General features: G+C 53.3%; 2 protein-coding genes across 3 annotated transcripts in view; both read left to right on the forward strand.

Annotated features, from left to right (window-relative positions):
* SMOC1 (SPARC related modular calcium binding 1) overlaps positions 1-13,921 on the forward strand; it is a 137,576-nt gene extending 123,655 nt beyond the window's left edge. Inside the window, exons 11-13 of one of the 2 annotated variants that reach the window (XM_063090929.1) lie at positions 7,243-7,487; positions 13,070-13,119; positions 13,652-13,689. In XM_063090929.1, coding sequence (XP_062946999.1) covers positions 7,243-7,487; positions 13,070-13,119; positions 13,652-13,654 — 298 coding nt within the window. In that variant the 3' untranslated portion in view covers positions 13,655-13,689. Of the gene's footprint in view, positions 1-7,242; positions 7,488-13,069; positions 13,120-13,651 lie in introns of both variants that reach the window. The other variant, XM_063090930.1, reaches the window with a different exon arrangement.
* Positions 13,922-18,090: 4,169 nt separating this feature from the next.
* On the forward strand, positions 18,091-19,827 carry LOC134372769 (uncharacterized). The gene is made up of 2 exons (XM_063090142.1): positions 18,091-18,171; positions 18,253-19,827. The coding sequence occupies exons 1-2, from the start codon at positions 18,091-18,093 to the stop codon at positions 19,825-19,827; spliced, it is 1,656 nt and encodes a 551-aa protein (XP_062946212.1).
* Positions 19,828-21,365: the final 1,538 nt, after the last annotated feature.

Here is a 21,365-nt window from a genome sequence, read left to right on the forward strand (position 1 = left end):
TTATGCTTATAATATGGAAAAATGCCTGATGCTTCATGCAAAAACACGCATGAGATATTTATGTTTATTAGAAGAGAGGGAAAAAAGGAAAAAGGAGGAGGAATGGGCTTAAAAATTCCTGGTCTGGGTGCTTCCCTCCTTAATCCCCTGAAGGCTGCTGGCCCTGACTTGCCTGGCAGTTCTGCCTCCGGCCTTGAAGGACCCAAGACTTCAAGCTCCAGCCACTTGCTTCCACTGGAGCCGCAGCCTTGAGCACCGCATGGTGCTGGCCACAGGCAGGGAGAGCACAGCTGAGCCCTGCTCCTGCGGGAGGTTAGGGTTGGTGCCCTCCCTTCAAATCACAGGTTGAAGGATTTTTACAGACAATAAAAACTAGGATGTTTATAATGTTTTTAATATCAGTGTGTCCTTAAGAAAGGGACCTTTTTTTTTTTTTTTTTTTTTTTTTTTTTAATCTTCTCTTTTAGGTATAATTTAGAGCTGGGAAAAGTTTTTTAAAAATATTCTTTCCAAAATGTGCTTTTTATTTTGAGCTCATATTAGCCTTACCATACTTGGTTTTGATGGGAATGAAAGGTTTGGACTACTTTTGGTAGTTATGTTACCTAGAGGCTGAACTTTTAATCAAAAGACTGTCAAGATGGACCGAGAAATAGTTTAGAAATCAAGAAAGGGGATAGGGGGAAGGGGAAAGAAAGAGAGAGAGCAGCACGTGTACAGCGAGGTAGCTGGAGGGGGTTACCAGTTTCACTGGTGTAAAGCCCTCCCAGGTCTTCTGATTATATTTAGCACAGCGCTGACTCTTAGCTGCACTGGGCCTGCAGCGCGGCCTGGAGGGCCTCTCGCCCTCCTTGCATACTCCTTTCCCTCCCACTGTTATGTTCCAGGTCGAGCTCGTGCCTGTCCCAGGAACTCCAAGCCAGCTGCTCCTTCAGCCTAGAATGTAATTCCCCATCTTCTATGGCTGGCCCCTGCTTGTTCATTTAAATGTCACCTTCTCAGAGACCACCCAGCCTAAAGCAGCTGCCCATTCAGCCTCTGCCACAGCACCGCTTTTTATCTCAGCCAAGCAGCTGATCACTCACTCTGATATTTCGCTGGCTTCCTTCTGTGCTGCCTGTCTCACCCCACCCAACAAGAATTTAATTCTATGAGAGAAGGAGAATTTTCTGTCTTCTTTACTGCGGTATTCCCAGAACTTAGAAAACTGCCTGGCACATAGTAGGTGCTCAATAATATGTGTCAAGTGAATAAACAGCTAGGAGGATGGGTGGATAGATGGATGGATCTCTAATATGATATGCAGAGGGATGTCTTGATAAGGTCTGTTTATCTGGCACACACCAGAGGGTCTACTGACTATTGCAAGACTAAATATAGGGCTGTATCTAGCCGTCAAGTTCACTGTGGTGCTTTTTTGTAACAGAGTCCTACAGCACCCTGGCCAGGCCCGAGGGACTTGGAGCACTGTGTGGACAGACCCTGGGCAGTCACTCCTCTTCTACGATGGAGGAACAGAGACACGGGGCAGCTAGAGATTGGATAGCACATCTGGAACAGGGCTGATGAAGAGAATTAGGAAATCCAGGCCTCCTAAGTATTGGCCTTGGCTTTGGAATTCAGGCAGAGTTGTGGTTGCAGGCACGAGGTTAAGGAAGCCATATCCAATCCCTCCTACATCCTCTCAGAGTCTGGCAATTAAAGCCGGACACCTTCTGAGGCCAGTGGGAAACAGTCCCCCTTGGGGACAGTGGGAAGAAGGAAATGGGAGGATGTCTGGGCAGTGCAGAAAAGAAGGTGTCCCCCCCTGCCCACCACCACCCAGCCCACCAACTGTCAGGCATGGAGATTTTGGCTTGGCATCAACTCTCACATCTCAGCATGCCCCTGGTGTAAGCTCCATGCTGGGTTCTGGAGACATCTGAGGAAAAGGGCACAGTCCCTGGCCTGGAGGAGAGATATGTAACCATATAACTGCACTACAGAGTCAGTGTGGTAATGGAGGCTGATAAAGTGCTGTTGTGAGGGAGGCTTTACATAGGAGCTGACACTTGGGCCACATCTTCACTTACAGCTGGGAAAAATCCCTGACCCAGACAGCAGCCCAGCAGTGGGGACATCTGGGGAGTGGGGTGTCAAGGAGGTGGGGCATGTGGAAGGGATTGTAAGAAGTTGTCTGGTTAAAGTTTGGGAGGCAGGGTGTAGACCTGCAGGAGGTGAGGCTGGGATGTGGGAGTTATGCGGAGGGCAGCAGGGAGCCACAGTTTTTGGGGAATCATCCTGATGGTGCTGTGAAAGTGGGATTGGAGGGGACAAGGCAGCTGTCATTGTGAAGGGTGATGAGTGCTTGGACTGTGGGGGAAGGGAGGGATGATTTACTGAAGCTTCTGTAGTGAAACCTATAGGGTTTCAAGACTTAGTTGCAGGGAGTAGAAGAGAGAGAGTTGTCTACCCCTTCTCTGGCCTCTAGCCTGATGTAGTGGCAAAAAAGCAGTGCTGCCCAAGTCTAAAAATAGGCAAAGCAGAAAGTAGAAGGAGGTATCTGTGGAAACATCTGTAGCCAGTACATGGGAGGGGGCGCCCTGCAAATATGTTAGGATAACAGCTGCTCTCAATGGACATTTGCTGGATGATTGAGTTGTCCCCTTGGTTCCTCCCACTTGGGCTCCGGGAGGCAGCACTCCCCTTAGATCTGCCTTCCCATGGCACTCATTAGCATTTTCAGTCCTAGAGGAAGATTTCTGAGATCCCAGCTGGAAGGGGCTTCTAGGGCAGGCGACCCCTCTCCTTGCTCCACCCCCCAAGGAAGGTCAACTTTTAAGGGAGGTGGGATGGGCTGTGTGAACCTCCTGGCCCTTCCTGTGGTCCCCAAGGAGAGACCGGCTGTATTGTGGCTTCATCCTTCCTGCCCAGCGTGGTTGCCTGTTGATGGCTTTGCAAGGAAGAGGCTGGAATGTGGCTGACTTGGCATTTCCCAGCCCTACCCGCACAGCTGGTGGAGCCTGGACCCAACTCCAGACAGGGCTCAGTTGGTCTGCTTGGCTTGGCTGGTGCCTCCAGGCCGTCCCACCTTACCTTCTCTAAAACTGCTTAGGACAGCAGAACTGGGCCCAAGATCTTGGCCAGAGCAGGTTTCCTTGTGGTAAATGGGGCTGGCTCTCTGGCTGTGCATTGCAGCCAAGGCTGGTGGGGTGCAGGCTGCAGAAGCAAAACTGAAAGTGCTGCAGGAATGGGCGGCCCCTTCACCTCTGAAATTGGGAGAAGGCTCAGTGGGGCCAGTTCAGGGAGGGACTCGGCTCCAGTGGGTTTTCTCTTCCCTGGAGGTGGGAGCCGACAGGAGAACCACTACAAGAGCCCAGAGGCATGGCAGCATCAGTGCTGTATGAAGCATGGTCTTCCAAAATCTGGAATTTGGTATCTTTTTGGTGTGTCTTTCCACACCAACTCCAAGGAAACTTGGATATTCTACCTACCCAATGAGCCCTTTCATGAGAAGTAGAACTTCACCTGTGGCGAGGTCCATAGAGTGGACCAGCAGTGCTGTTACAGTCATCGTAAGAGGCCATTGCATCTTCTAATTTGGGTCCCCAGCCCTTGTCTGATGAGCAGCTTTGAATCCTACAGTCCTGATCTCCAGTGGGTGTGTATGTGTATATGTGTGAGAGAGAAGTTGTGAGTCTGATGCCCGTGTAAGCCCGGAGCTGGAAGTGCAAGTTGCAAGAGCTAAAAGGGTCACTGGGGTATGGCTTTGAGGTCAGGTATAAATGTGGGGTGGGAGAAACTCTGGGGAAGGCTATCCTGCCCCACCCCTATCCAGCACTCTCCCGGGAAAAATCTCAGACTCTGCTCAGTTAACAGAGGCCTCTCATGTTTTCTCTCACACGTGCTCACTGCTGGTTTGGCTATACCAGGACTCCCAATAGATCTCAGTCTTAACCAGAGCTCATATAAAGCATGGTAGGTACCCTGCTGTCAACTCACCTGCAACTTGAGGCTGTTGCCAAGCCAGAAACTTGATTTACAGAGTTTCCAATCAGATGCCTTCAATAGTTTTCTTTTTTCTATTTTGTTTTGTTATAAATATGGAAACTACTCCTAAACCCCTTCCAACTATTGTCTTTTGTCTCACTCCATCTTCTTCCAGAAGTACCTGCTTAGAAACATTCTTCTGGGGTCATGGCCAGAGTCTCCATCCCCCTAGACTAAGCGCTTTTTACCTGAGTCCATGGACTTTGGATGGGCATTAGGGAGTCTGTTAATCCCATAAAATCTGCAGACTTCTGTGTGTGGTGCATTTTTCTAGAGAGAAGGTCTATAGCTTTGTTTAGTTTCTCAGATGGGTCTGTGATTCCCCATGGACCCAATGCTAAGAATTTCTTGCTATAAATGCACTTGGAGTTTGACCTGGCCAACGTTCTGGGTTCCAAAATATGACCCTTGCACTGTACAGCTTCACAGGTAGAACTGGGCCTCTGCTACTTAGGGGGCATTTCTGGGAGTCAAAGGAGTTCAGAAGCTGGCTGAGAAAAAGGGAGGGCGGTGGCAGGACCCTCAGGCCCCACAGGGCAAGCTATGGGCTGTGGCAGTGTTACAGGGAGTGCAGAGGCACTGCGTGGCAGGCTCTGGGACCTCTCCCAAGGAGGGTGTGTGCATGTCTCAGCCCAGCCACTCACCTGGGGCACGGCCGTGGTGAAGGTGGCAATGGAAGTTGTGGCTGCTCTGTGTTGTGAGGTCCTGATGGGAGTGAAAAGAGCAGGAACGTGGGGGCAGGGAGGGAGAGGCGGATAGGAAGCAGGGGAAAGGGAGCTGGAGCCAGAGGAGGACCACTCTGTGGCACTAGAGTTCTTGCTGCAAAATAGCCCAGAGGAAGGTGGGGAGCTCTATCAGTGGAGCCGCTGAAAGCTGGGCCGCAGGGAGCCCAGGAACACGGGTGGGAGGGAGCGAGCCTTCCCTGGCAAGGCCCCTGGGTGGGATGACCTCATCCCTTCCCGTCTCAGCGACTGAGGCTTTATTATTCCAGCCTCTAGGTAGACATTACGCTATGCTGAGCCTAAAGGTTAAAGGAAGAGCCGCCATCGCCTTGGGGCTCTCCTGGCCCCTTGATGGGAGGGGCTGAGGGAAGGCGCCACTGCCTCCCCCAACCACCTGAGAAAGGCTCTGGTGGCAGCAGCGGGAGTGCCCTGCTCAGGGCAGCTCCTGTCTCTCTGCAGCTGTCCTCCTGGTGTTCTGGGGAGGAGCTGCAGGCAGGGTGCTCCCCTCCTGCACCCTGAGCAGCCCGACAGAAAATGCTCTGCCTGCCCACCTGGGGTGCGCAGCAGGGGCAGTCCTGAGAGTGCATGTTGCAGGTAAGATAGAGGAAGACTGAAAATGCCAAAATACCGTGCCCACTGGCAGCAACAAAATCTGAACTCTGCAGTGAATAACTTCATGCCTGTTTCAGAGACCTCCCGAGCCTGGTTTACATGACAGACAAAGCAGATTCCCAAAGAATCAGAGACAGTGGGCAGCCCTGCTTAGCTCGTCACATCTTCCCCCCGGTACTCCCTGGGCTAACCCTGTCCAGATGAGGCCCTACTGGCAGATCCACTAATTGCTCCCTCTTGGAATCAGTCCACGATGCCCAGGGGAACCCTCCCGAGACTGAAATCCACCTAATTGGAAATGGGCATATAGCAGGGATGACTGGCTTGTTTTTTGTAATGAACCTTCTTTTTTTCCCAGAACTTTGAGGCCACTTGGGGGGTAAGAAGGAGAGTGAGTTTGCTGGCTTATTCATAGGGGAGGGGTCAGAGATGGTCCCCTCCCTTCTGGAAAACTCAGCAAACCCAAGAGAAGAGAGAGGGCACTGGCAAGTGCCTTGAATCTTTTTCTTACCAGGTACAGTTTCAGAATGTGCTGGCAGGCTCTGAACTCCTGGTCTAGGATCCCTGTGTGACAGTGAGCTCCTCCGCCCCAGCTCCTGACCCATGGTGGTCACGTACTCTCTCCCAGTGCCCTGCACACTAAGTTTTTGAATGTATGGGATGCCCACCCTCAACCTTATTCCCCTTCCCAAGGGACATTGCCCAGGAATTTGAACACAAGGGCCTAGACCACATTCATTCAGTGCAAAGCCCTGGGGACAGGAGTCACGGGACTGATGGGGCTCCATTCTTCTGACCAGGAATCTCAGTCATCCTCTCCGGAATAGACCCATCATGGGCTTTAAAAATTGTAAATATTTGTTTTCACCCTAACTCAGTTTTGGCAAAAAATGGGAAATAAAGAGAGTGGGCAGGCCGGCCATTGCATGCAGTTAGTTACACAGGTAGACATTGGTCTTACAACTTACGGTCACCACAGATATGTGGGCTGTGCTAGACATGGCCACTACTGTGCCTCTGGACACCAGGGAATGTTCTGGGTGACTTTAGTCCAGTGTTTCTTAGCAGAATCGCCTGGGGGTGCTGGTTAACATGTGGTTTCTGGGCCCACCCCAGACCTCTGGACTGAAAACCTCAGGCTGGAGACTTGCCCCTAGTAGGTTGGAATTTGCAGTTTCAGAATCTCTGCTTATTTCTTCTCAATTGCCTTTTTTTCTTAATTCCTACTGCACTTGGTACCCAACAGTAATGGACTGTGGGGATGTCACACTTCACATTTAATTGTCACTGCCTGTTTTCATGTTTTGGCTCTGTCTCACAGAGACAGTGAGCAGCTTGAGGCTGGGGTAGCCCTCCTCTGTGGATGCCCTCCCAGGACCTGTGTCACCCTGGATGTGGTGGGAACTGAGAGCACCCTTTCCCACAGTCATGTCCATGTGTGCATGCATGGTTATGTGTGAACGGCAGCTTGTCTGGCAGTGAGCATAGGCCAGGAGAAGGACAATTGGGATTCCAGCTGTGGTTTACTCAGGCGAATCAAACCCGGCCAGTGTGTCTCCAGCGCCTCCTTTGTACAAGAACATTCCCAGCTATAGCAGAGGGTGAGGCAGGTTCCAGTAAGGAGGATCACCACTTGGGGAGCCCTGAGAAAAGAATTGTCCAATCTTGAGACTCATGTTGGAAGGGATGGTCTGATGCTTCTGTAGGCTGGGCAGCTCCGGGAGGCCTTGGATTTGGAGGAGCCATTTCTCCTGACCATTGGCAGCCGCATGAGTTCCCTGGCATCTGGCCATCTGGCAGAGAATCGTGGTGGGGCTGATGGTTCCTGCAGGATCCTGAGTGTTGTTCTCTGGGGTGGGGGTATCTGTTCGTGACCCAGGTTCTCAGAGCCAGACCCCAGCCACACCCTGGAGGAGAGAGTGGTGCACTGGTACTTCAGCCAGCTGGACAGCAACGGCAGCAGCGACATTAACAAGCGGGAGATGAAGCCCTTCAAGCGCTACGTGAAGAAGAAAGCCAAGCCCAAGAAGTGTGCCCGGCGGTTCACCGACTACTGTGACCTGAACAAGGACAAGGTCATCTCACTGCCCGAGCTGAAGGGCTGCCTGGGTGTTAGCAAAGAAGGTGAGTGCTCCGCCCTGTGCCTCTGGCCTTTCGGTACTTGCCCCACCCAGGCCCAGGGGCCGAGTGCTTTCCCAACAAGTGAGATCCCAGGTAGTCATTTATTCAACAACTGTTGACTGGGAGTGTGCTGTGCTGCACACCAGATGCCAAGCAGGTGGTGGAACCAACCATCCTTAAGCAGTCTGCCAGGAGATGGATATGAAATAAGTACTCACACGAACTGTGATAAGTGCTGTGAGAACGTGTGAATTAGGGGAGGCTGGGCTGCAGTAATGAGCAGACCCACACGTCTCATGACTCAACACAGTGGAAAAGTTTTGTCTTGCCCATTCAGCATGGTTCCAGGTTGTGATGTGTGTGTGTGTGTGCATGCGCATGCACGCATGCATGTGTGTGGGGGAAGGAGTAGGGGTGGGGCTTGCTCCATGTAGTCACTCTGGGATCCAGGCTGAGAGTGACCCTACCATCTTCATCATGTGGCTTCCCAGGTCACCCTGGGGGTCATCTCTATTCCTAGGCAACCAGGTGGAGTAAACACAGAGCAGTGCATGAGAGGGAGTTTATGGGCCAGTCCTGGAAATGACACATATGACTTCTCATATGTCACTGTCTGGAACTCAGTCACTAGCCCATACCCAACTGTAGGGAGGGTGGGACCCTGTGAAGAGGAGGAGAGCATGCATTTTGGTGAACACCTAATAGCCTCTGTCACAGCAGAGCAAGTGCAGAGTATTATATGACACATGTAGGGACACCTAGATCACTAAGAGCAGATGGCCTTGGAAAAGTTTGTGAAGGAAGTGACAGCTAAGCCGGGGCTCAGCAGACCGTGGCCCACATTCCCAATCTGGTCCACAGCCTGTGAGCTAAGAATGGTTTTTGCATCTTCAAAGGGCTGTCATTTTTTTTTTTTTTATGAAGAAGAAATGTATTCAACAGGGACTGTACATGGTCCCTCAAGTCTAAAATATTTACTATTTAGTCATTTGCAGATCAATTTGCCAATCCCTAGTCTAAACCAACACCCGAGGCATGAGTAGGAGTTGGCCAAGCAGAGAGGTCAGGGGAGGGAAGCGTGTTCTAGCCTGTTTCAGGGGACCTGAAAGACATTACTGTGGCTGAAGTGCATATTTTAAGGAGGTGATGGGGGGCAGTAAGATAGGGTTGGAGAGCCTTTTAATCCAGGTGAAAGAGTTTACACTTTATGAGGCAGTGGAAAGCTGTTCCAGGGTTTCAGTCAGAGAAATGGTAGGGTTACTTTTGCTTAAAAAATGGTTCTGGCTGCATTATGGAAAATGGACTGGAGATGAGCAAGACTGAGTCACCCAGTCACAGGCTTGCCGTAGTCCAGGCGAGAGGTGATGGAGGCCCGAGCTATGAGAAACAAAAACACAGGGGTATGCAGAGAACTGGGTGGTTGGTGACTGAGCGGACATAGAGACAAAGGTGGGTTTGGATAACTGGAGGGTGGCACGTTCACTGAGATGGGCAGTGTAGAAGGAAGAGCAGAGCAGGTGTAGGGGGACAGGGAGACCACACACATTTACACACACACACATGCATAGACACATGCACAGACATGTCGAGATGGATGTGCCTGAAGCATTAGTGGATCTGTAGGGCAGGTGAAGGGTCTGGGCTGAAGATATGGATTTGGGCGATGCTGACTTATTTGAAATGGAAGCTTTGCAAAAGCCCAGATTACCTAGGGAGAGGGCATGAGAAGCGTAAGAAGACAAAGGGCTTTTTCCTTGTTCCTCTGCTGTCAGCGTAAACCCAAAGATGGCATGAGAAGCCACAGGGAACCCAGCCTTGGGACCTACCCCCATAGCTGGGTTCTGGCCCTGGTTCTGAGGCCGAGTGTGACTCTGGGTGAGTCACCTCCTCACTCTGGGATGCCTGTCTGAGGGGGATGCCTCTCTGTGTTCTCTCTACTCTGAGACCCCAGGACACAGCACAATGTCATTGTCCCAACCCTGCCTCTGCCATGGACTAGCTTTTACCACATGCAGTTCAAATTAGCCAACCATTGTGATTCTAGTTTCTTTATCTATAAAATGGGAATAATTGTAGTGTCCGCCTCATAGGGCTGTTGTGCTGATTAAATGGGACAGTGAGTGAAAGCATTTATCACAGTGTCTGAGACACTGAAAGAACTCCATAGAAGTTCAGTATTCCTATTCTTCATAAGATTATTGCCTCTCTCGGTAGCCCTTACCACACCGTGTTGTGATTTACTTTTCTGATCCCCTTGAAGCCATGGACTCTGTCTTCTCAATCCCTAACCTCTCGTACAGTACGTGGTACCTAGTTCATTAAGTCCTTGTCAAGTGAAAGAGTGAATGAATGACTGGATGAGGGGTGATCCCGTGGTAGTGTCATGCTCTGACACAGCTGGGATCTGCTCATTTCGCACAGCACAGGCAGTGGACCAATATTGGAAGGAAACCATCCAGTTGTTAGTGTGGGCTCCAGACCCACCCGGGAGCGCTGCTGTGCTGAGTGGGGCAGGAATCACAGAGGTCTGCATCCACCCTGACCTTGGTTCCTTCCCGTGCTGGTGGTTCTGGTCTGTACAGCACACAGAACCAAGGGAAGGCCAAGGGTGGTGACGTTAGGTCCGCAGAGCTCAGGGTGCCTTCCTAACCTTCCTCTGAAGTCTCGGGCACCAGGTGTCTGCCAATCCCAGCTGATGCACAGGACCTGAAGGAAGTGTCCAGGGAAAACTGTGAGCTGGAATGCTTAGGGAGCACTGGTCATCTGGATGTTCCTCCTCAACCCAGACTCAGCTGGGCATGGGTTTCAGTTTCAAGCTGTCATCATGGCTTTGGCCCACAGAGGCCCCTAGAGTGCTTTGGAATGCCATTGTTATCTTTCTTGGCCCTCCCTACCCTCCTGACTAGGGAGAACGAGAGCTTTGGGATTACTGTTGATCCCTGAACACACTGCCTGGTTGCAAGTCAGCTGGAGCACCTGTGTCTGTGCACGTGTCTGTATATGTAAATGATTGATTCTCTGTGTGAGCACGAGCACACACACCTGTCTGTGTCTCTGCGTGCCTGGTGTGTGCATGTGCACACAAGCGTGTATGTCTGTAATATGTCTTTAAGCAATCTATGTGTGCATATCTGTACATACGTGTGCGTGCATTTTGTATAAGTCTGTGTGCATGTCTTTGCATGTGTCTGTGCATGTGTGTGTGATGAAGTAAGGGAGAGTGGAGAGTTGACATAAAGGGAAGAGGCTGTGTAGGATTAATCAATGGGGTGGGGTGGAGTGGGCAGGAATAGATGTTACTGGGGGCAGGGCACCACCCACAATCTGAGGATGGACCACTGTAAGCCCACAGTTTCCAGGCAGGTGGTGCCCACAGGAGAGTGGACCACTATGGAGAGGCCTAGGAGACCCATGGGGGACCAAGATCTAGGTGCAGGTGGGGCTGTAGGTGAGAGCAGAGGCCCTGAAGTCAGATGGACCTGGCTTTTAATCCCACCTCTGCCACTTACTAGCTCTGTGATCTGTGGTAAGTTACCTAAACTCTCTGAGCCTCCGTTTCCTCATCTGCAAAATGGAGATGATAGTGTCTACCTCGTAGATTTGGTGCGAGCATTTCACAAGATAATGCGTGGGAAGAACTTAGCACAGTACCTGGTGCATAGTGAAGGCTCAGAAGAAAGGAGTAGTAGTAGAGGAGCCCCCACGGGCTGGAGACCCGACTGGCAGCCCCCTGCATCCCTCTGCTCTGGGGGCAGCAGAAGAGCCACGTGGACAGATGGTTTGTATTCGCTCCAGGGACCGGAGCCGGTGCGCTGCTGTGCTGGTATCACGTGGTGCCCTCTGGTGGGCTGAGAGAGGCTTGCATGCTGTGGGGGCAGTAGGGGCGGGGGTGGATGTGGAGCTTGGGGATGAGTATAGTTTTGGGTCTGAGGGACCAAATTTTTGGAAATGCCACCTGAACACAGCTAATTTTACCAATGAGACTCCTCACTGGAGAGCTGAATTCTCTGCATAGCATGAAAAAGCCAGACATTCGAGTGCTGGGGCCTCTTTCTTAACTGGCCTTTCCCAATTTGTAAAGCACCTTCATCAGTATTATTGTCACCATTCTGCAAGGAAGGCTGGGTGAGGACCAGTGCCTCCATTTTCCAGAAATGCCAACTGTTCCTTCAGCTTGTCTGGGGATGCCCCTGTGCTGGGCTCAGGCTCTTTCTCCCCGTCCTCCCTGGTGGTCAGAGCACAGTTCTGGAGGCAGATGGCCAGGTCTGGATTTGCTTCACTATCTGAAAGCTGTGCCATCCTGGGCAGGTCATTTGGCATCTCCAAGCCTCAGTTTCACCATCATAAAATGGGGGTAATTTTATCACCATCCTGTGAAGTTGCTCTGAGGACTCAGGGATAGGAAGTCAGGTAACGGGAGCAGCACGTAAGCCTCTGTGACAAGTGTTGGCCACCACTGGCCGCGCATCTTGTTCCCCAGGCCTCGGCTTGCTGGGCAGGACGCTGTAGGCTCCCCTTCACGTGTGTAGATAGATCTTTCTGCTCACCACTGACAGAAGCAGCTACAGGAGGGAGCAGAGGAAGGTTGGGGTTTGAAGCCAGGCACCTGGCTCTGCCGCTTCCACCTGCCCGCATTGGGCCTGCCACTCGATCTTCTGAGTTTCGTCCTCATCTGTAAAGCTGGATATACCTATATCTACCCCGTGTCCACCCCACCCGGCGTTCTACCTCTCTCTCTCAGGCTTTAGGGAATGTTGGCGTCACCAGGGGGGCATCGAGCTGTGGGCTCACATGGCCAACAGGTGGGCTTGGACTCCACAGCACTTTATACTCCTCAGAGCCCTCCCTCCTCCTCCATGAATTCAGTCGGTCCTCCAGGCAACCCTGTGAGGGAGGCAGAGAGAGGCTGCCTGGCTGTGGTCCTCATGCCCACCCTAGAGACCGACCCAGAGAGGTTCAGAGGCAGGCACAGTCTCACAGCTTCCAGACGTCCCATGGAGCCAGTCCAGCTTTTGGTGTGTTTGTCCCTAGTTCCCTGCTCCTCCTTCAGGAGACATGGGCCCTGCAGGAGCAGGCATGGCCCATCTCCAGAACTGCTCGGCACCCTAGGAGGAGGAGTGTGTGTTAGCAGAATGAACCTTGGGCCTGTGTGAGTCACTCAGCTTCTCTGGGCCTCTGCTTCCAGATTTGTCAAGGGGATGGACCAGATGATGGCTAAGATTCCTTCTACCTCTGACATTCTGTGACTTGGAGAACCAGGACCCGAGAAGGTTATGCAAATGTCCATCAGCACCGAAACACTTCTTAGAGAATAGCTGAGAGGATTCCAAAGAGGCACCCCAGCAGTGGCCTGGCCCTAGGGAAAAGGGACTTGGTTTGAAGGTGTTGGCCAGCAATGGGTTCACCCAGGCAGAACAGGGCTACAGACACTCACAGGACCAGAAGCATGGCCATGCAGCTTCTGGCTCTTTTCCAAGCCCGTTCTTCATTCTGGGGTTTAGAGGAGACAGGAACCCACGTACAGAAGCTCTACCAGTTCCCTGGGTCAAGGCCACTTGGGTGTCATATGTTCCTATTTGTTGCAGGTGATAGCCCTGGCAGCTTCCCCCAGGGAAAACGAGCAGGTGCAAACCCAGTAAGTTGTCTTTTTTCTGGGCTCCCCGCTTTCCTCTATGGACCCCCTAATGAAGCTTTGATAGTGCAGCAGGGATGAAGGGATTAGCCAAGTTATTTAGGCTCCCATTCTTAATTTTTTTGCTGAAGACATAAGAGAAAGATTGGATTCATGTAAGAGGATCCTGCCATCTCCACCTATAAGCAAACATCTGCCATTTCTGCTGTAGACCCAGGTTGAAAGGCTGGGAGTAGTATGATTTATGCGGAGTCCACACCCCCCAACCTGTGCCTACTAGGCAAAGCCAAGTCCTCTGGGATGCCAAACTAACTTCACTTGCCGTTGTGATGCCTCAGAGTAGCAAAGGATAGGCTGGTAAAAAGCGCTTATCTGCAAGTCTATCTACCTGTGCCCCACCCAGCCCATATCTACCAGCAGGTGGAAGAGGCTGCACTTGTGGGGAAATTGACATATGTAGTTGGATTTCTTATAAACCCAATTGTAACTTCTTGCTTACACCCCCACTTGTATTTGTACTCTCTTTCCCCGTCAGTAGGACGCCTCGTCTAAGGAGCAGAAAATCAAAGGGCAAGTGAAGAGTCCAGGGAGACAGGACGGACCATCAGACACCCAACCTTCAGCGTTGCCCACTGCCCAGCCACATCCCATGTAACATACATGGTGCCCACCATGTTTGCACTTTTAATAACTGTTATTTGCGTGTTTTGTTTCCGATTTCATTTTTAAACGCCGATATCTCATAACACAGTGGGAAAAGAAAAGGGAAGAAAGACTGTGTATTCACTCATTGTAAGTTTTTGGATCTGCTACTGACAACTTTTAGTTTTTTGGGGGAGGGAGGAGAGGGTGTTGTTGGGACTGAGAAGAAAGAGATTTATATACTGTATATAAATATATATGTAAATTGTACAGTTCTTTTGTACAGGCATTGGCATTGCTGTTTGTGTGTTCGCCTCCTGCTCCCTGCTGTGGGTTGTGGGTGCTCTGGACGCATGGTCCAGCTTCTAGAACCCAGGATTCTACCCCCAGTCCACTGGGATTCCATCTGGAGACTGATCCCTGTGCATATATGGATGAGAGCTCTGCGATTGTGTTGCAGCCTTCATCGGTTCTTTCCTGGTGGGAGACGGGTGCTGCCCTGTGTCATTAGCTGTCCAGGTTGGCAGGTCACTTGGCCATTGGCCTCTTGAGGGGGGTTGGGTTGGGGAGAGAGGGGAGCTTCCCCTGGAGGGGAGGAGCATCCAGCCAGCACAGGCACCAGTTCTCGCCTGGCTCGTGTGTTCCTGCTCCCCAGACCCCAGGGGGCCCAGTGTCTTAGTGAGCCATGGAACAAGTTAGCACAGGGATTTGCATTAGGCCCGTTTAAACATTTTCATTCATGTTTAGCATCTACTCTGTGTAAGGCATGGGAGGGGAAAGAGAAGAAAAAGATACCCAGTAGGGCCTTTCTTCTGGATGTTTAATGTCTAAGCAGTACAGGGAAGAGGACAGAAAGCCCACACTGAGTGCAGTGCCAGCAGGAGAACTTCTCACCACCAGGGAGACCCCCTGTTCATAGCTCTCTCAGCCCGGGCTCATGCTGGGCAAAACTCTGCTGTCCTCAGTCTCCCACTGCTGGCCTCGGAGGTCATCACAAGCCCAAGGGAGGAGTTGGGTCAGTCATCTTGTTGATGCCTCAACAGTTGTTCTATTGTGTGTTTTTAAACCCTATACTGAGGTTCCTCCTGTTCCCTCAAATTTTCTTATGGGCTTCCAGGCATTAGGCTCATTTCACAAGAAAACCTGATCTTGGGTCTCCTACTTCTGCCTCCCCCAGAAGGGCAGGGAGGATAACCCAGCTATAAGGAAATCCAAGCCTAGCTTTCCACAGACGTTTTAGAGCTGCCAGGTCTCCGGGGTGGATGCGCAACTTCCTCTGCCCAGGTGATGTGCCCATTCAGATGGCCTTCAGATGGGGCAGCGCGTGGCACTTAGCACCCCTTGCCATAAGCAGCCACGGTGGCAGCATGGGGGGTTGGGTAGCCCGGCACTGGTACCCTCATAGGATGGCTCTTGGAAATCTGGCGTCATCTCATATTCCATCCTAGTGTCCCCGTAAGCGCATCCACCTCGGGTCTGGGAGGTGTTGGCACCGTAAGTGCTGCCCCAGCGGGAGGAGCATGGCCTTTTCAGCACATGGTCTGATGGGTCTTGGGCTAGAGAAAGTTGCTGCTGTCCTGGAGAAAGTCCTAGAGGTTGTGTCAGGGATGACTGATGCCCCATCCCGACATGGTAAGGTGGGAGAAGGGAAGCCTTCTCCCGTTAGTCTTGACTGGAAAATTCAGCATGCCGGAGCTGGGTGGACCTTGCGGGAGACCTGGCCCCATTTTCTGGCCTGGAGGAAGCGTCTTCACATGGAGAAGGTGCCCCTTGCAGAAGTTCAGGATCTCCCCTGGGCATCTTCTTTTTCACATATGTGTGTAGGCTGTGTTGTGTGGTTTTCCTTTGGGAGGGAGGGAGGGAAAGTATTTGTAGCTTGTTTTATAAAAAATAAAAATGGGTAAACCTTGGTGGCTGTTGCTTCTTTCTTTTGGTGTCTTCCTCTGATGGAAAGGCTTCATTTCCTAGAAGGTTTAGTCATTTTCCCTGGCCTCAGGGTTCTCTACTCTGGTCCTAGGAAGTCTGAGTTGCTGTTAATGGCAGATCTAGCAGGGAACCCAGAAGTGGCCACCAGGTGGTGCTGCATTTTGTGTGAGGACACAGCTGACACTTTTGACCCTTGCCTGCAGTGTTTGTGTGCTCTCTGTAGTTCTCCTTCTTACCGCCCCCATACAGCTGCCCCACGGACCCCTATCCCTGATCCCCACCCCCCAAACCATCACTGGGAAGTAGGGAATGTTGCTGGCAGAACTTTGGGGGCAGGGCTGGGGGGAGTAGATGCATTGGCCATAATCCAGATGACAAGAGCCTAGGCTAGGATGCAGCCTTGGGTGGGGAGCAGACCCCGAGTGGGGTTCAGGCAGTCAGCACCCCAGTTTTGTGGGATGCATATTCAGGCTCAGGCTGCTGGTGTAGTTTGCAGAGCAGAAGGACTTCAGGATGGGGACTGGCAGCAGGCTTGAGGGCTCTAAATTTTCCTGGTGTGACTGGCATCTTTTCATTTTGCCCTCTCTCCACACACAGCTGTCCCTGGAAATGACCTTCCTGAGAACCTTCTCCAGATTCTTTCTGCCATCCTCTGCCCCCTTGCCCTTTGTAGGTGAACAGAAAGTAATCCCGCTTGCAATAATCTCCCCTGACTCTTTCTCCAGCTGAGTGTTCCTGGGAAAGGGTATGAGTCCTTGAACATGGTCACACAGGCCCCTCCCCATCCAGTGCTGGTCCTTCCTCACCCCCAGTCTCTCTCCAGCTTTAGAAGAGAAGACTGCCAGTTCATTGCACACTTACCAAGTGCCAGATGCTGCCTGCTATGTCTACAGGCCCTGTCATATGGAATACCAAAACCCAGTGATGCAGGTGTCATTGTCCCCATTTCCCAAGTGTGGACTCAGACCCAGGAGGTCAGTGACTAGCTGGAGGCTGCACAGCTGGGAAAGGCAGACCAGGAGCCACCCTCAGATTTTCTAACTTTAGGCCTGCAGCTCTGCCTGCTCCCCACTGCCTTCCCAGAGGGGCTGGAACCGCAAGCTTCTCCCTCCTGTCCAGCTCTGACCCCAGGGGTTGCATTCAGCTGTGAGTGTGTTTTTCCTCTGAGCAGTTAAGGGACTTACTAAAGAGATTATTTTGCAGAGAGGAAAAAGAAAGAAAGAATGATTTGGGGAAGAGAACGGAGAAAGGCTTGCTCCTACAGGACCCCACTGGGAGTTTTGGGGCTGACCTTGCCTCCAGCAGAGAGAGCCAGCCTGGTATGGGGAGAGGCCAGGTCTGAGCTCACATCCGGCTAGAGGACGAGCCTGCAGCCCCCACCTGCCCTTCCTCTGCTTTCTCCAAGGATAGCAGGACCAAGAGTTGAGAAGCTCAAGATAAATCCATCCTGGTTTTTCTTGCACCATGAGACTCCTGAGCCTTGCACAGCCTCTGTGGGAAGGGGAGGACTGGGGACATTTTCAGTCAGGATGTTGAGTGGTGACTGCTGCTGGGGCCAGGCATCTTTTTCAGGCCCCCTATGATTCTGAACAAGGAGGGAGCCCCTGGCCAGTGCTTACCCCTGGTTCCCAAGGGGATTCAGGTGGGATGGGAGCTGGCAGCACCAACCCCCTTGTAGAAAAAACAAACAAACAAACAAACAAAAAAAACAAACAGAGACAGCCAGCCTTGTTTATTCCCAAGTTCCTGAATGACCCATAAGGCCACAGGTGTGCCCACCAAGGAAGCCGAAAACCTTCCAGGTACCCTGACCTCCTGGTCTGTGGCACTTGGCTTTTTTCCACTATACAGGTGGGGACAGGTGAAACGTGATCTTTTCATGCAGTGCCACCAAATGAAACCCTCAACTCTAGAGCCTGGATCACTCTACCCTGTGTGTGACTTTAACGAATTGATAAGGAGAAGGACCATGACCTTGGCTGTATACCTGCCTGATCTTACTAAATGCCTCTGCTAGTATGTGACACAGGTATCTCTTGTTTCTTCTCAGATCTAGGCAGAGCGTGCGGCCAGTTCATCTCCTCTTCTGTGCCACCCCCAGCCTCACAGATGCTGCCCGGCACCCTTTCCCCGTACATGCAGCCCGGCACCCTTTCCCCGTACATGCAGCCCAGCGCCCTCTCCCCATAGATGCAGCCCAGCGCCCTTTCCCCATAGATGCAGCCCAGCGCCCTCTCCCCATAGATGCAGCCGAGCGCCCTCTCCCCATAGATGCAGCCCAGCGCCCTCTCCCCATAGATGCAGCCGAGCGCCCTCTCCCCACAGATGCAGCCCAGCACCCTCTCCTCACAGATGCAGCCCAGCACCCTCTCCTCACAGATGCAGCCCAGCTCCCTCTCCCCGTACATGCAGCCCAGCGCCCTCTCCCCACAGGTGCCGCCCAGCGCCCTCTCCCCACAGGTGCTGCCGAGCTCCCTCTCCCTACAGGTGCCGCCAAGCGCCCTCTCCCCACAGATGCCGCCCAGCGCCCTCTCCCCATAGATGCAGCCCAGCGCCCTCTCCCCATAGATGCAGCCCAGCGCCCTGTCCCCACAGGTGCCGCCCATCGCCCTCTCCTCACAGGTGCCGCCCAGCGCCCTCTCCTCACAGATACTGCCCAGCGCCCTCTCCTCACAGGTGCCGCCCAGCTCCCTCTCCTCACAGGTGCCGCCCAGCGCCCTGTCCCCACAGGTGCCGCCCAGCGCCCTCTCCTCACAGGTGCCGCCCAGCTCCCTCTCCTCACAGGTGCCGCCCAGCGCCCTGTCCCCACAGGTGCCGCCCAGCGCCCTCTCCTCACAGGTGCCGCCCAGCGCCCTCTCCCCACAGGTGCCGCCCAGCTACCTCTCCTCACAGGTGCCGCCCAGCGCCCTGTCCCCACAGGTGCCGCCCATCGCCCTCTTCCCAAAGGTGCCGCCCAGCGCCCTCTCCCCACAGGTGCCGCCCAGCGCCCTCTCCTCACAGGTGCCGCCCAGCCCCCTCTCCTCACAGGTGCAGCCCAGCTACCTCTCCCCACAGATGCAGCCCAGCGCCCTCTCCTCACAGATGCAGCCCAGCGCCCTCTCCCCACAGGTGCAGCCCAGCGCCCTCTCCCCACAGACGCCGCCCATCTCACTCTCCTCACAGGTGCCGCCCAGCGCCCTCTCCTCACAGGTGCCGCCCAGCGCCCTCTCCCCACAGACGCCGCCCATCTCACTCTCCCCACAGATGCAGCCCAGCGCCCTCTCCCCACAGATGCCGCCCAGTGCCCTCTCCTCACAGGTGCCACCCAGTGCCCTCTTCCCACAGGTGCTGCCCAGTGCCCTCTCCCCACAGGTGCCACCCAGTGCCCTCTTCCCACAGGTGCTGCCCAGCTCCCTCTCCTCACAGGTGCCACCCAGTGCCCTCTTCCCACAGGTGCCGCCCAGCTCCCTCTCCTCACAGGTGCAGCCCAGCGCCCTCTCCTCACAGATGCCACCCAGCTCCCTCTCCTCACAGGTGCCACCCAGTGCCCTCTTCCCACAGGTGCCGCCCAGCTTCCTCTCCTCACAGGTGCAGCCCAGCGCCCTCTCCCCGTACATGCAGCCCAGCGCCCTCTCCTCACAGATGCAGCCCAGCTACCTCTCCCCACAGATGCAGCCCAGCTACCTCTCCCCACAGATGCAGCCCAGTGCCCTCTCCCCACAGATGCAGCCCAGCTCCCTCTCAGCCCACCACCCTCTCCCCACAGATACAGCCCAGCGCCCTCTCCTCACAGATGCAGCCCGGCGCCCTCTCCTCACAGATGCAGCCCGGCGCCCTCTCCTCACAGATGCAGCCCAGGTACCTCTCCCCACAGGTGCAGCCCAGCGCCCTCTCCTCACAGATGCAGCCCAGCGCCCTCTCCCCACAGATGCAGCCCAGCGCCCTCTCCCCACAGATGCAGCCCAGCGCCCTCTCCCCACAGATGCAGCCCAGTGCCCTCTCCCCACAGATGCAGCCCAGTGCCCTCTCCCCACAGATGCAGCCCAGCGCCCTCTCCTCACAGATGCATCCCGGCACCCTCTCCTCACAGATGCGTCCCGGCACCCTTTCCACATAGATGTAGCCCAGCACCCTTTCTGGCTCCGCATCACCCTTTTCCCTTAAGGTGCACTCTGAGGAAGCCCTTTGGCCTGTGTCCTCCTATTCAAAGCATTGACTCTAGCTAATGGTCAGTGATCCTGTAGGCAGCACCCCCAACCAGGCCTGTCTGCAAGTCCAGGGCAGTCCTGATACTTGCTCATTTGATGCTCCCACGCACTGCATACTTGGGTGAGGACTCTCCACAGGATGATGGACGTGTTGCTAAATTGATCATAAGAATCAGGATAAGCCGCAGTAACACACACCCCTCCCGACCACAGTGGCTCCAGACACATAGTAGTTTCCTCCCTGCTGTGGCACAGCCACCATACATCAGCTGGGCTGCTTCCCGGGCCGCTTCCTGGCATTGCCTCGTCCAGGCCAGGCTGAGGGGGGCTCCGTCCTCCGTGACTGTGGAGGCGGACAAAAGAGAACGTGGTAAATTGCACCTTGTCCTTAAAGCTTCCATCTGGAAGTGACGTGTGCCATTCTGCTCACATTTCAATGACTAAAGCAAATCACATGGCCCCACCTACCTCAAAGACAGTGATAAGTGCCCAGAAATAGAATCAGAGAGATTTGGTGAAAACTCTGGTGCCTATCACAACACAGATTATCTTTGTATTTTCTTTTCTATCTTGATCAAAATTTTGCAATTTTTACATTGTCTAAGAGTAAAGAGACTTGCTTTTCCCAGTTTACACGATGCATTTTATGTACATGACTTCCGAGGTCCATTACATTATATTACATTATGATAAGTACCATTCTCCCCTCTCAGTAAAGTGGAGGGTCAGTACTCACCTTCCCTCCTGAGAGCTTCCAGCCCCTCATCTGGAAGCTACCGCTCAGGTAACCGAGGCCCTGCACTGACTCTGCTGTCCCCACAGTGCTGGAAACTTGCAGAAGGAAGGGGAGGCCCAGGTGCGTCTGGAGGACAGTAGTTGGCTGAGGAATCCTGATGTCCTGAGGTGTAGGTGTGATCCTTCACAATCATTACTCTCAGCCCCGCTCTGCTGAATCGTCCTCGCACTGTGTAGAGGACCCCCTAATGACAACGTGGGCAGTTTCCAGAACATTCTGGTCGCTTAAGTTACTTACAAGCTCAGTTCTGTCCAGTCACAAAACTTCCATCTCTAGCTTGGTTTACATTTTCCTCCCTCCCTGCCCTGGCACAAGCTTGTGCTGGACCCTCACTGTTTGGAGAATAGCGGGGCTATGGGTGGCTCTGAGACAATTCCTTCTCCACTTTGTCATGACCCAGTTCTTCTGAAGTGACGGGGTAAGGAGGAGGGAAGGGAAAGGATGCTGGTCGCTTAGCAAACAGCAGTTACAGGCCCTCCACGTGTTGTAACGGCTTCTCAGATTAGCGCTGGCTTTCCCACAGTGTGGCAGGTGCTGAGTGCTGGCCCCCCTATGGGCCCCTGTTGGGTCCTACAGTGGGGCCTCCCTGCTGCACAGGGCCTTGACGTGGGCAGTCCAGCTCTGGCTTGACCTTTTCCATGCTTCCCCATGCTGCTGGAACCCATGTTCACTTTGTTCTAAAGACCCTACCTTTGTAC

Source organism: Cynocephalus volans, chromosome 3 (genome assembly GCF_027409185.1).
Source record: "Cynocephalus volans isolate mCynVol1 chromosome 3, mCynVol1.pri, whole genome shotgun sequence".
Taxonomy (NCBI): domain Eukaryota; kingdom Metazoa; phylum Chordata; class Mammalia; order Dermoptera; family Cynocephalidae; genus Cynocephalus; species Cynocephalus volans.

Coding starts and splice junctions, on each gene's coding strand:
- LOC134372769 (XM_063090142.1), top strand. CDS start 18,091: ATGCAGCCCAGCGCCCTCTCCCCACAGGTGCCGCCCAGCGCCCTCTCC. Junction 18,172..18,252: donor CGAGCTCCCTCTCCCTACAG/GTGCCGCCAAGC, acceptor CTCTCCCCATAG/ATGCAGCCCAGCGCCCTGTC.